Genomic DNA, 15,427 nt, shown 5'->3' on the forward strand with positions numbered 1-15,427 from the left:
AAATTGATTTAAAGTAGACAAGTTACTTTTTCATATATGAACTATGGTGACTCTAAAATGACGACACTTAAGGTATAAATAAGTGTACTTTTAAAAGTTAAGAAACAGAGGAGAGACTTGGAGACAGACGCTGCTCCATCTTAAAATGACTGAGAGGCTGACATGATGACACGTTCAGGAGGGTATGTTAACCTATTAATGATATTTGCAAGCATTTAATTTCATCTTATAAACTCTGCTATAATGGATTTGATATGTCTATATTTATATTTTTATATAATAAATATCTAAAAGACAAAATCTATTGCTTCCAAGACAATCCTTATTTTATATTGTATTCTCAATTATTTATATATGTAAATAGAGGATCTCTTACTAACTATATAAAATTATGGCTAAGATATCTGTATGGTTAGCCCTACTAAGTTCTATGCTTTAAGACATTATAGTGGTAAATAAGGGAACCGCCAGCGGTTACAATTGGCGACCACGAAGGGACTTGTACTTGGAAGCTTTAAATAAAAAATAATAAATACCTAGGTAACCTCTTACACGTAAGAGAAGACAATACTTTGTCATGGCACAAGTCTTGAAATATCAAGAATCTAATGAGCTATTTGTAGCCCAGACTCAGAGAGAGATCTTCATCATGGAGAGATGATTTTAATGTGAACTTGTACAAGGCACTTTAAGTTCAGGTGACAGGTACATTGTAATTAGCATACAATGCTGAAATTGTGGATCTTAATATCATAAGAGAGCAAATATACATATTTGGTAAACTCCCTGATATTCCTAATACAACAGCATGTTCCATTAGTTCCAGGACAGTGCATTGCAGACAGAGGGATATGTTCTCTTTGTAGCTGCTTAGTATGCATGCACAGAATAAAGATTAATGCAAAATGTCAAAAGAAAAGTGATAAGACAGAGCGATGAAATTTGAAGTCTAATTCCAAGAATGCAAAGAAAATTGCATTATGGCTTAATGAAAACATTCATGACACAGAAGCGACAGACAGACAGTCCACTATATAAGAAAGGTTTTATAAAACAGTGAAAATTTCCATATTGTCAGTTACGCTAGCTGTTCATTAAAAAATCAGGAATTATAAGAGTATAACTATTATTGGAGTCTGGAGTTTCCAGCCAAGGTTGCGGAGATAGGAGACATGTAAACATTCCAAGGAATTGAGAAGTCGTTGTTTTATATTTCAAATTATGAACAACATTATTACATACAGCCATAAAGAGTAAGACATGGCTTTTAAATACATTCAGTGCAGTACAATGCAGTACACTGCAGCATATATTTTATATAATATTTGATAACTGGCTCATAACAGAGTTGAAATTATACTACCCTCCTAGAAAAAAGGGCAACAGGTGGTTATACACCCTTTGCTTCTCTAAATGCTCTGCAAAAATAAATATTTATAAAATGATTAAAAATAATATATATGGGGGGGCGGGGCCTGACAGCCAAGATGGCCGGTCGCACACTTTAAGAGCTCCTGCAGTAAAGAATACAAACATGCTACCACAGATCGATCCCTTAACGCTAGCAATTCATGGTGACCAGAGATCTACTCACGACGACACGCGGAGCAGAATGATACCGATCCGGCACCGAAGCGAGGCGGAACGACTCACTCCGACCATGCGGCCTATAATGGAGCGGAGCCTGAGGCCTGGGGGAGACGGCCGATCCCCCGGCACGGGAGCCGCTCACAAGCGTGAACTGGACACGACCCTGCTGCCCCCCCCCTCTGGACCGGCGGGGGATATCCCGGTCCTCGCTGGGGACGATCACCCCCAAGCCACCGTCTGACCAAACGACAACACCCAAAGCAACATGGGCATGCACAGGCCCACACAGGATGGTGGCACTAACACAGCCTACCACTAAACGTACTATAATCAAGCCTCCCATGCACACACAAGACTTCTACGATCAGATCTGCGCCAGCCTGTGGAAGAGGCTTCAGGCCCAGAGACGGTCCTACAAGATGGCGATCACAGAGGTGGCGGCGTGGATCCAATTAGGCGGGTACCCCCCTCAGCTTTCCAGTGAGGCCCCCCAGCGGAGCAGGAGACCAACACAGAGGGAAACCAAACCAGGTACCCTGGGCACCAGCACTAGAGCCCACACACCCCGGAGGGGACCTCACCAACATGTGAGACCCGCCAGTGCACCGGCGGCCCTAATGGCCATTACCCAGCAAGGAACAACCCCACGCTTGAACACTCACAGTTCCGGCCGCGCAGCAGATCGAGAGACAGGGAAGTTGAATGCCAGAAAGAGAAACGGGCGGAAAGCCCCACAGCGACCCACATGGAGGAGTACCTCGTCCCAAAAGTACATAGAGCAGAGCCTACCTCACTACACCTCGCCAGGACCCTTTGAACAGCTGCAACGACCATCACGAAGGGCACACGCTCAGCCACAAAGAGGCATCGGCTGACGAGATGGGGACTTGGACTTACTGTGAGGCATGGTAGCCACTGGCACTCAGCCCTTTATGCCCTCAAACGAACTCCCATGCTACTTAACCACTACTACAGTGCCTAAACTGCTCTATAATGATATACTAGCTAAGATTGCACATAGTTAGGAATGTTACACTCACACTCTGTCCAGCATATACTATAGCATAGGCATACTTCAGAGGGCACACCTACCTGCCTATTTAACAGACACCCTCTATACAACAGTAGTGGTACTCCAGCATGCACAATGATATAGGCATACTTCTGAGGACATACCTGCCTATTTAAACGACACCCTCTCTACTGCAGTAGATGCACCCAGCAATGATGGGCATAATAGTTCAACCACTAGTTAATGCCCTGTTAGCCCCTCTTGCGCCCACACCGATCTCAGGACACAGTGGCTGCTCTGCCGAAATATTGCTCACAGTTCAGTGTGTTGCTTTAAATTATTTTGTACCTCCATAATCGACTAAAGATCAAAGCATACAGACTGTCTTAGGCTGCCCTAAGGTTTTTCTTGTTAAGCGACAATATATGCATTGGCGCGGATTAATGTTTTTTATACTGTTTACTATGGGGAACCTAAAGCAACGCAAGTTTAAGTTTAAACCGGTTTAAATCTCAACTTACTCTCAAACTACTAACTAGTCCTATTTAATGGGACTACTTAAGCGTGTCCAAAAATTAACGCTAACGCTGCTGTTATATCTTTGTAGTTAACAACGCGTACACCACACTTTAAACATAAAAGCGTCCATCTACATCTATAACTATGCAACTCTATATACCTCTAAGCCTAAACGCAACTGACCCTGCTACATGCATGTTTAGACTAACAAGCTGAAAAATATAAAATACTGATGTCAAACTGCATGTTCTCCTCATGTTATGTTATATAAAAAATGTGCTGTCTAGTCTGCCACACTTTGAAATGTTATGAAAGACGCATGCGGATGCTGTTGTGGCTCTGCACGCTTGTTGTCAATCTTTGCACAAGAAAAATAAAGAATTAAAAAAAATAAAATAATATATATGTAAAATAAATCAGGGCAAAATAAAATTGTAACTATACAGGATCTCTGATAGCTTTTAAACTGAAATTATTAAAGGATTATTTAAATAAAATGTTAAATACATTTACAGCTTTAAATGTGACCAAAAGATACTAAATGATGTGTTAAGCAGCCAGCCCAATTCACTAGAATAGCATAAGTATTCTACTATTTAAAGTGCACAATTCCTGCACATAATGACTTTGCTTACTCAGGTACAGTCTTTAGTCTATTGCAATGGCAGGATTAAAATCCACCAATTTTAAAAGGGAAAGCTTACTTAAATAAGTGGTACTATCCCACTGTACCTGTAGTGCTAGCAGTAAGGAAATTAGAACAATGATATTGTACTACTGACTGTAATCAGATCAGACACATGTAATCTCAGTGAATTTCATAAACTAGGTTTTCATAAAACATAAAATAAGATTAAATATCAATGTTGTTTATAAATAAATGTATATAGACTAGGCAATAAGAGCATTTACATGCATTCAGCAACCTGCTCTCTCAGAGCCAGAAACGGATTTATAACATTTTAAAAAGTCCACAGTCAACCACACATGATGGGTGAAATAATTGCTTCTTTAAAAGCTATATGCTGCCGCAATTATGTATATAAATACAGATTAGGGCACAGTGTAGAAATAAAAATACAGTTTCAAATCTCATATATGGGGATTCAGTTCCACCACATATTCTACAAGTCTGAAAGAGGCTAATTTTAATATGTTGTAAGAGCATTGTGAATATATATACTGCAAAATTAATTTGATATTGCAAAGCCTGCAATATTCTAAACAGACATTAACAATTAAGAAAAAAAGAAAAAGAATAATGCATAAAGAATAATGCATAAAAAAAATGCAGTGTCAATTAAAGTGATAATGATCTGATATAGTAAATCACATTGCATATCACATATCTGCTATATGAAAAGTATAATTAAGGCAACTTTACTGTCCAAAGCCCCCTCACATATATTTTATAGAATCTATACTTTTCTGTGGTCACCTCCAAAGAAGCCTCTGAAACTGGGGTGCTCATCCTAAAAGGAATCAGATTTCACACTTAAAAAAAAATAAAATAAAAAAAATTATGATAATAGAAGAGGTATTGTGGGAACATCCAGAACATGCATTTTTGTATATAATCTTAATTTGCAGATATTTTTTTTTTTTTTTTTAAATTCTTTATTTTCTTTGTGCATAGTGGTAACACCCGTTTGCACTGCCACAACAGCTGGTGCAAGCAGATACATAAACATCATAAAACATTAGTATGGCATCAAAGACAGTGCACATTTTTAAATTTTGAGAGTCAAGACATACGAGTTACAAGCACTAAAATTTAGTTTGCGCATGCGAAGTTACATAGCTCAGTCTTTAAGCTGTTAAACTAATGGGACATACATTTCTTTCTTAGCTAAAACATACGATTTTAACTGGTGTTGATCTAGCTATTATAACACATCCCCTCTGTACGACACGCTGAAAGTGCTAGCGATACTTAAAGGCTATGGGTCGGGGTAGAGTAGTCTGTGTTGCCGTGGTATGTTCAATATAGGTGCTCTTCAGTTTAGAGGGAGATGCTGTGTTACCCAGTTAATGGTGAGTCTTATCTAGGCAGTTATGTTCTTAGATTTTAGGTAAAGGGAGGAAAGGAAGGGGGAGGGGGGGCTGTCTGTTTGTGGTCTAGTTGGTATGCTAAGGTGCTCGCGAGCGGGCCTGTGAGGTTCTAATGTCTAATAGCTACCCCCAGTTCCCTAGGGTAGGTTCAGAGATAGGCTGTGTAAAGGCCACATATAGAGGATATATATTCAGGAGATTAATCAGGCAGCCTGTGGGCTTTTCCCAGAAATGGGGGTTAGCAGGCCTATGGGCCGTCGTCTAAGTGCTAGCGAGCCTGTCGGTGAAGCGAACGTTGCTTGCAATAATTTGGCGTATAGGTCGCTTGTAACACATCTTAGTACGTTGTAACCTTAAGAACAATAATATTGACATTTAGAGAGCAGTCACATCAAAAGAAAGGAAAAGAAAGGGAAAAATCTTGAGAAAGTTCTTGAGAAAGTTCTTCCAGGAGGCAGGGGTGATTCTCAGCTGATCATTTTGCCCCTCTGCCGTAGCTGAGTGTCATACAGTCCCGGTTAATGTGGGTTGTGTGGGATGGGTCTCTCGAGCCCTCTCAAGCTCCGGTATCCTCAGAGGGAGCCTGCCTAGGTCTTCGTGGCACAAATGTCTTGGTGCGCTCGGGGTCCCATCTGAGTGGCTGGGTCGGATGCTCCCGGGGTGTCGGTCCAAGTATGGTCTCTCGGGGTATTCCTAGGACGTGCTGTAAGTCTTTTGCGTTCTGGAGCGAGTGGACCACAAACTTGTCTTCGCCCTTCAGGACAATGAGCGATCTGTCAAGGCGCCATCTATATTTAATGTCCTTTTGCCTGAGGAGGGCAGTGAAGGGTTTCAGCGATCCCCGCCATGCTAGCGTGCCGCCTGTGAGGTCAGCAAAGAAGGTTAGAGAGTGGCCTTCGAAATCGACCTGGGGTCTGTTTTTGAGTGCTGCTTGGAGTGCGGCCTTATCTTTGCGGTGGGTGAAGCGGACTATAAGGTCACGAGTGGCGGTGGTCGGGGCCTTAGCCGGTTTTGGGACCCTGAACACAGACTCGATGGGGATAGCCTTGGCCTGTTTTGGCGTGAGTAGCGCCGTCAGGAGTCTGCGGACATAGTGCGGCAGCTCCTCCTCCGGTACATCTTCCGGCAGCCCTCGTACCTTTATATTCGTGGCTCTGCGCTCTTCTTCGGCAGCGATGGATCGCCTGTCTTGTTCTTCGGTTTTGCGCTGTAAGGCGGTGATCTCTGCCTGCATAGCCGTGATGTGCGCGTCTCGTGCCGCAGAGGCGTCCTCCAGGGTTCCCAGCCTCCCAGTTATGCCCTGTAGCTCGGTGCGTAGGGCGGCCATATCCGCCTGTAAGGTGGTCTGGAGGCCTGCTAGCAGAGATTTAAGCACGGAGGTGGTCACCGGAGCGTTGTCCGGGTCCAGAGGCTTGGTCACCGGATTAGGTAAGCGTGCAGTAGTCGGCATGTCTTCTTCTAGGTAGAAGTCGTCAGAATAGTCGGAGTATGTGTCCGCGTTGTCGGCCATTTTGGGCCTTGCTGCCTCCCGAGCCTGTCTCCATAGGGCCCCAATGTCTTGGCCCTGTCTCGGTTGGTCAGGCTTCACTTTCTTTGTTTTGCGCCCCATATCGGTTGCGCCCTCTTTTCCCGTGTCTTTTGATATTTTGGGGGTAATATAAAGGGCTGAAAACGCCAAATATTCGCTTTTTTCGCAGGAGCTTCAGCTGCATGCGACCTCTCCGCTTTGTGGCTTCTAATTTGCAGATATTTTATACCTTAAAGACATATAAAGGATATTTAATTAAATATTCAGGTATCTTTAAAAATTAAGCAATGTTAAAATAGATAAATAAATCATAATAAAATATATATATATTTTTTTTTTTTACCACAATATAAACAGCTTTGTTAAACAGATTTAAGTATAAGTACTTATGTTAAGAAATATACCGAATCAGTTTACAACAGGCAGGTTTAGCATAAATGAAAAGTGGGGGATTTATTATTGCCCGAGAAATCTCTGAACATATTCAGAATTTTTGATAGCAGCAAGTACAGATAGCAGATTGCAATGGACACCAATACAATATTGCTTTGCCGATTGAGGTCAGAGCTTTAACCCCTTAAGGACACATGACATGTCTGACACGTCATGATTCCCTTTTATTCCAGAAGTTTGGTCCTTAAGGGGTTAAAGAATAAATAAATAAATGTTCTATAGCTTGCTAGACCACTGGCTTTTAATGAACAGTTTGCACAATACTCATAAAATAGTTTGTTATACTGCACAGTATAGCTGTGACAAAATAATATACAGGGTAAAAATGCTATTTCACTGTTTAATAGACTTACCCAGTATTTAGGGACGACATGTTTCTTGCAAAGTCATCGGGACTTTAAGGGAGGTTCTAACTACATTTAATTAATTAATTTACTAAAGGAAAAAAAAAGTTGTTTTTTTCCCTGCAAGTGAATTTCAGCGCAAGGTCATTTTGTGTTCACAGACTATTCGGATTTTTAAAAAGCTGTTCTTTATCTCACACTACGAACGGCCTTGTAATTCCTATCCACACTAAAAGTTGGCTTTTAAATTTAATTGTTTTAACTTTAATATTTCATAGTTAATACAGAGGATAAAGTAATTTAAAGAAAGTATATTAATTGATAAGATTTAATTTATCTATTTTGGTCCACTGTTCACTGATCTCGAATCTCAGTCTGGTGTTCAAACAGTTTTTCTTACGATACGGCGTGTGTTTATATCCACAACTGCATTTTGCTTTGTGGTAACAAATTGAAAGCCTGGCATTGTAATACGTGTACAGCCACTGAAAAATATACTTAAACAATTAAGATTCTCATTGTTAAGCATCCAATCTCACGAATGTAACTTTCCACAATGGCTGTCAGATCTTGGTAAAAAAAAGTTTTTTAATTCAATTTTTGGGTGTTTCTGGTATTTTAAGCCACTAATAAATTATATTATCTAATTGTAACTTAGGGAATAAGTTGTCTTCTCCCTAACAGGACAAAGAAAGATGAATAATGTCATATTTCCAATTAGCAACTATTCTAAATATATTGAGATATTTTGAATAAAGGAGTATTTTTAACATTTAAAGAGAATGTAATTTTACATATCATTGTGAACAAAGGTGGTAAATACTTTGCTGCTTCAAATTATCCTTATATCTCTAAATCATTTACAATGGTTTTTATCTTTAAAACAAAACACTAGGAAGATTAACTATGTTACTATTTCATCTATCATTATTATACAAAGTATAACAAATGTAAAGATTTTCCCACAGATTTTACCTGTTAACATTTTTAGCACAACATCACCTGATGTCATTGAGATGTCTATCACTGAGATGTTACAAAGATTCCAATACAGCAAAAAGAGGCATTCTTGAGAATCCACTTTGATTGCTGTATCAACATAACATTTACTATAATGGGATCCATGTCACTTAAGACAATGTCTTGGAAATGCGGTCAATTAATTTATTCCGTAAAAGAATATCGGAGAGTATCCAATCTATACACATCATAAACGGTGTAAAAATGTTTCATGAAAAAAAACAAAATAAAAATACCAACACCATCACCACGGTGATAACAGATGATGCTGATTCAATATCTGCAACCAATTCTAGCCAAATATTTGGAAAGCTGGACTCTACAATCTATACTCTACAACAAATACCCGGGTATTCTACAAACACAACCTCCAGCAATGTATGTAAGGAATGTAAACTTCTACAGGCCTTTACAGACTTTGGATTACAAATACAATTACTACTTTTAACTTTGGATTGCAATTCGTATCTGGATCCATCCAAGAATATCTTACTCTGGAACTTGGTGTTCTTTTCAATTCTTTCCTAGACAAAAGCTTTGCTCATTTTAATCAACCACCTTTACAGGCAAAGATCACACTACGAATGTTTTACTGTTACAACAATGATCAAAGATGCTGGGAGCACAAAAAAAAAAAACCTAGACTGTTGGAGAACTTTGGTTCACTAATTTAAGGAAGAAATTGTCTACAATGCCCACAGTTTAATGGAGAGGGTGTTATGGGCAAATGCAAATATTACAAGTTTTAGAATGAAACTTAAACTGTGTACTTTGTCTTTAAGAGATATTGCAAGTTGACAAGGTGTTAGAAATGGAACATATTGTTTTTCATAGATGTTTCTTTAAACAATAACCTCAGTGCATAATATGTTTGCGCCATTTTGTCCCAGACGAATTACAATAACAATAATGCATAAACAAGCTTCAAGGCTATACTACGACTCTTTCAGTACACAATATACTGTGGTAACCCCAAGTTAATGGAACTTCCCCAAATCCGGGAATCTCCCACGACTGTGCACTTACGATTTAGTATAAACAACAGATAAGCTATTCAGACTTTAAGATGCCATCTTGAACTAAGTCAGGAAAATTTCCATGTCGTATGCACCCTTTAGTTATTGCCTTGTATCTTTGCCAAATTAAGGGAGGTCCTAAATTGATTTAAAGTAAACAAGTTACTTTTTCATATATGAACTATGGTGACTCTAAAATGACGACACTTAAGGTATAAATAAGTGTACTTTTAAAACTTAAGAAACAGAGGAGAGACTTGGAGACAGACGCTGCTCCATCTTAAAATGACTGAGAGGCTGACATGATGACACGTTCAGGAGGGTATGTTAACCTATTAATGATATTTGCAAGCATTTAATTTCATATTATAAACTCTGCTATAATGGATTTGATATGTCTATATTTATATTTTTATATAATAAATATCTAAAAGACAAAATCTATTGCTTCCAAGACAATCCTTATTTTATATTGTATTCTCAATTATTTATATATGTAAATAGAGGATCTCTTACTAACTATATAAAATTATGGCTAAGATATCTGTATGGTTAGCCCTACTAAGTTCTATGCTTTAAGACATTATAGTGGTAAATAAGGGAACCGCCAGCGGTTACAAGAGGGGGGATTTAACTATAAATAGGACAATTGCAAGAAAACTTACAGGAACAAAAGGTTGAAGAGGACCCTGCTCAAACGAGCTTACAGTCTATAGGAGCGGGGCAGTAATCATATTGGATGTACAGCAATAGAACTTTTGCAGCAAAAGTGTATCCCAGACACCACTCAGGCTCGACCAAATAACATATTCCAATAACTGCAGGGCATTTAACAATTATATATTACACATTTCCTTTCTGATATTTGGTAATCCACAGACGGTGTGGCAACCAAATTACATTTACATTGTCATCTGTATATTTCAAGTCTTATTGTGTATTTAAATTTCAACTTATTAAATTAAACCTATTATGGTATATACAAGTTCGTGCTAGTGCTCTTGGAAGTGTATAGACTTCACCAGAATCGCTTGTCCGCTGTACCCAAAAACAAAACCAACACAAAAGCCAACAGACTGAGCAGAATCCTCATACAACTGGTCCTCCTGCTCTGCATGCATAACTACCACAGTGCATATGCCATTGCCATCAATTATCCTTTTGATAAATGATACTTTCAATGCCTATGAGGGCAATTTGATTTAAAATTAACCTATCATCACAGATTCATTTTAATGTACAGGTTTATCTATACCAGCGTTTCCCAATTGGTGTTCCGCGGAACACTAATTGGGGTTTCACCAAAAAATGTGAAAATAAAATGGGACGCTGTGATGCTGGATCCTGGAATAGGACGTCACTTCGGCTCCGGCATTACTAAGACGCACGAGGGAGCTGAGCAGGAAGATCACTGCTCCCTCGCCACCCGCACGCCAGCCGCTCAGCAGCCCCACTGGACCCCAGGGACTCCATGCCAGTACTCCTAAAGGTAAGGGGGTTGGGTGGAGTAAAATGTTTTTAAAAAATTGTATGTGTTTGTCAGTGACAGTGAGAGAGAGTGTGTGTGTGTGTGTCAAAGAGTAGGTTTGTGTATGTGTCACTGTGTGTGTATGCGCCAGTATGTATCAGTAGGTTTGTATATGCCTGTGTGTATCTGAGTGTGTCAGTGTGTATCTGTAGGTGCAAGTGTGTGTGTATGTCACTGTGTGGATCCGAGTGAGTGTGTATATTTGTGAGTCAAGATGTATCTGTTTGCGTGTGTGTGTCAGATACATATACACACACACCGTTCCACGATGTTGATACACTATGTCAAAGGGTTTCATGGGAAAAATTCATTGGGAACCCCTGATCTATACCATGATATATGCTCAAAGTTTTCAAATGTGGTTAGCATTTTTATGGGTAATTTGTATTCAGAAAAGTTGTATTTAGAACATGGATGCCACACAACTGAAATTATCTGCAGTTTCTATGGCATGGAAAGGCCCAGCTTTCTACAGTGTGACACACTAGAAAGATTAGGAGAGGGGTTCTACTTAATTGCCCCTTGGCCCAGCCACAGCTGGAAGGGGCAGGGTGATGGAGGTAATGGGAGCAGGTAAGGGTATGGCAGAGTACCAATAGGGTGCATCTAATGCCTGCACAGAGGAAGAAAGGGGCAGGTACATCTAAGGGAATGCAGGGAATCTTTGGTAAGCAAAGGGGGAAAGGTGAAGGGGATCTTCTTTCAGAGCAGATTTTAGTTCACTGCTAGGGTTTGCATAAACGGTGCCCTGACAGAAGAGATCCGAATTTTAACTGTAACAAGACAGGGCTGCCTGTTGTCAACTCTATTTGTTCTGCCCTTAGAGCCGCTTCTGACATCCTGCATAAAGTAAATACAGGATTGTGGGAAGCATAAGATCTCGGCTTAGGCCAGTGATGGCTAACGTCACCATAGATGGTTTCTGGGTTACATTTCCCATGATGCTCAGCTGGCTTTTAGACTCTAAAAGCTTGCCGAGCATCATAGGAAATTTAGTCCAGAAACAATTTATGGTGTCAAGGTTAGCCATCACTAGCTTAGGCTGATAACATGCAGTTCTTCCTTTCAAGCCTGGCTGTGACACTCCCAGTGTTGATGACTTTTCTACAATGATATGGAGGATGCAATTCAAACTTGAAACAGAATATACACAAATTAGAGACCCGGGATAGATCTCTGCCAGTTTCTCAATCACGGACTATAAGAGACAGATTCCCATTTCGCTGGTGCATATTCCAAATTAGCTATCTGTGGGTGTGGCTGACTTGAGATGTGACTGATCTGTAGACAAAATGTCCTGGCAATACTGACTTGCTTAACTAAAGTCCTCGGGTCCTACACAATTCTCTTGTATTTGTTTCCGACAATCCTGATCCAACTACCTAGATATTTCTTCTAGGCACTACAGATTGCCATTAAATTTGTATTGGAGAGGTTTCTCAAGACTCAAAATGACCCAAATACAAATCCAAATAAACTTAGTGCAGAGAACAGTGTATATTGCAGATTACAAAAATTAATATCTAATGCAAATATTGGGATACTGATGCCCACCAGAACCCCCCCATGTTTAAATAGAGAATATCACTGTAAAGCTTACCATTGCCAGTTAAACAGAACTATCACTGCAAACCCTCCATTCGGCCCCTGCGGCATACCCTGTGTATGAGTAAACATCTAACTTTTTGGCTTGCACCACGGATCCCAGTCCAATTACAATAAATTGGTTCACTTTAGAGAACAGAGGTAGGGAACCTTTAGCACTTGTGTTGTGGACTACATCCCCCCTGTGTGCTTGCCAGCATTATGGGAGATGTCTTCCACAATACCTGAAATCTGAAGTATCTAGCCCTGGTATAGATGTTACTGGAAGATTTGTTGCACTATTCAGTTACCAAGTTGCAGCCATAAATTGAAAAGCAGGCTGCTTAGCATTTCACACAGAAAAAGAAAATGAACAAACATTAATGTTTTCATATATATTTAATCAAATGAAATATTTGTTATTACTGAAACTTCTTTTAAGGCTTTGCTTTTCAAATCCCCAACATATTGGTAATGAATCGTCATAGGAACCGCTAGAAATGATGCTGTAACGCTGACATCCATCTTGGATAAAGATGCAATTTACAGAATTCTGACTTTTATGTAAGCAGGTGGCAAAGACCACAGTTAGTTATGCTGTGATATTAGAGATTATTAAAATTTCAAGTCACAAATGAAAATGTCTGACTCACATTATAGAATGCAAAACAAGTCCTTAAGATCTGCTGCTAAGAAAATGCACAATCAATTCGCCATAATCAGTCCCTCATTAAAACCCAATGATGTGACAGTTCGTTAATTGGTTTCCCTGATTTAAGGGATTTTTTTTTCTATGGCTTGGATCCTACTTCTCAACTATTTCAGACTTAACAGACAGGTTTTTAAATATCCTTTTTTGCTATCCCTTCTTACACTTTAAAACATTGGCACAGATCATAGAAACAAGTGTGAAATGCACCATAGGATATTTAAAAACTTGAGGGGACCGACTTGTGTTTGTAATGCACACAACTTACAGTGATGAGGATTTAATACACCAAATTATGTTGATGAAAATGCTTTTAAGGCAAGGTAAAGATACCTTTATTTCTTCCTTTCTTTGTACCTTTAAGCCACTGATACAGAGTCCATGACCACACCAGCACTGTGATTACAACCCTAGCGTTCAGCCTCAGACTTTTTTCCTCACAATGGAAGACATGAGTATAAAGGCCATGTAATACTTTAACAAATCAGAATGATGAGAAGTCCCAGTATTTAAAGTCCCTATTTGGAGGACAAGATCAAGGTTTTGTTGGATATGAAGAAAATAAAGGCAAGAGTAGAGGACACATTCCAGGCAGCTTCCGACCTTCCAAAACATTCAAGGTACTACGAGTGCCCTGATTACATTTCAAGTCTAAATTGGCTTTAGATGCTCAAATTTAGTTTCCGCCTAAAGCACTTGAACAGTCTTATAGCACATTTGTATGCTAGAAATTGATGGGCATTTTCAAAAATCAATCACAATGATTTAGGAGTTACCCAGATGCATGCAAGTCTGCCAAAACACTGGAAGACTAGTTTCTGGGTTTAAATAGCCCAACTTTAAGAAAAGGACAGTTTTCATTCACATTCATGGACAGAAAACTTTAGATTACACACATGTAATTAAGTGTAATCAAACCTCAAAGCAGAACAAGTATTTTGTTTTGGCAATAGTTTAGATTTAAACCCATGTCATGCCAGAATCTTTATTGAGTATATATATTGTGCCATTATATAATGAATTCCAGTTCTGTTTTTCATTTTTGGGTGGGTAAGGATCTGGGGGGGTTTTCCCCACTCCAAATCGTTCAGGAATTTATCTGACTCAATTTACCAATGAACTAATACTGTTGATTTCCAAATTTGATAGGGAAGGAACACATCTCCACCTCAATAATGTGTTTATCCTAACTCGTGTTTGTTTTGTTGCACCATTGATTAATATATACATATATTTGTGTATACATATATATTATTTATATTTTTTTTAAAAAATGGTTAGTCTTTCCATACTGTCCTGTGCAGCAACTGGTTCCACATTTTTTTTCGCTTTCACTTACAGGGACTCATGACTGTCCCAACCAATTAATTTTTTGCTCTGTCATAAGCTGGATTATTGTTCCATTTGCTTTACCACCTGTACAAGTCAGAATACATGTGGAAACACTGCACTGTCATAGATTCATGCGTAGATGCTCTGGTCTCTTAGACATCATTGGGTAAGCTTGTTTTTTATAGGGTCCAGCATTGGATTGTCTGATTGGAAGTGGTGCTGATGCTTCTCCGCTTACAGTCACATCCATTTGTTCTATTCCGCCTGCTTCCACTCGATATTCAGTTGACGCTTGTGAATTTGTGGTCCCAACCGCAGTTCCTCTTCCCCAAAAATCACCAGCAGAAAACTTTACAGGGCTATAAAAGTAAATTTTACAATATTAGTTTACTTTTCCTCTTAATGATGTCCAATAAAAACCAGAGATTGGCATTTATGGAACGTTGAGATTGAGATCATACAGCAACTTCATGTCCAGTCAAATTATAAAGGAACACTCCAAACCGCTAAAATACTTCAATTTGCTGACTTGCTTTATGGGCCAACATTGTCCTATATGTCTTACTTTACAAAAGCACTGCTTTTATAAAATTCCTAGGCTGTCATACAGCCAGCAGGGTACACTTCCTTAAGCATTTGCTCAAAGTAGAAAGCAATGTTTCAAAGTATCTCTATGAGAAGTACTGGATTGGCCAGTGACATGCGATCCCCTTTGGGAGGATCTCCCAGGTGGTGAAGTG

The 15,427-nt window shown here is 39.3% G+C and overlaps 1 protein-coding gene across 1 annotated transcript in view; it reads right to left on the reverse strand.

Annotated features, from left to right (window-relative positions):
- Positions 1-13,026: 13,026 nt before the first annotated feature.
- RPS6KB1 (ribosomal protein S6 kinase B1) overlaps positions 13,027-15,427 on the reverse strand; it is a 29,598-nt gene continuing 27,197 nt past the window's right edge. The window contains exon 15 of the mRNA XM_063455248.1: positions 13,027-15,046. Within this exon, the coding sequence (XP_063311318.1) occupies positions 14,809-15,046 (238 nt within the window). The 3' untranslated portion in view covers positions 13,027-14,808. The remainder of the gene's footprint in view (positions 15,047-15,427) is intronic.

This window comes from Pelobates fuscus, chromosome 1 (assembly GCF_036172605.1).
Source record: "Pelobates fuscus isolate aPelFus1 chromosome 1, aPelFus1.pri, whole genome shotgun sequence".
Lineage (NCBI taxonomy): Eukaryota > Metazoa > Chordata > Amphibia > Anura > Pelobatidae > Pelobates > Pelobates fuscus.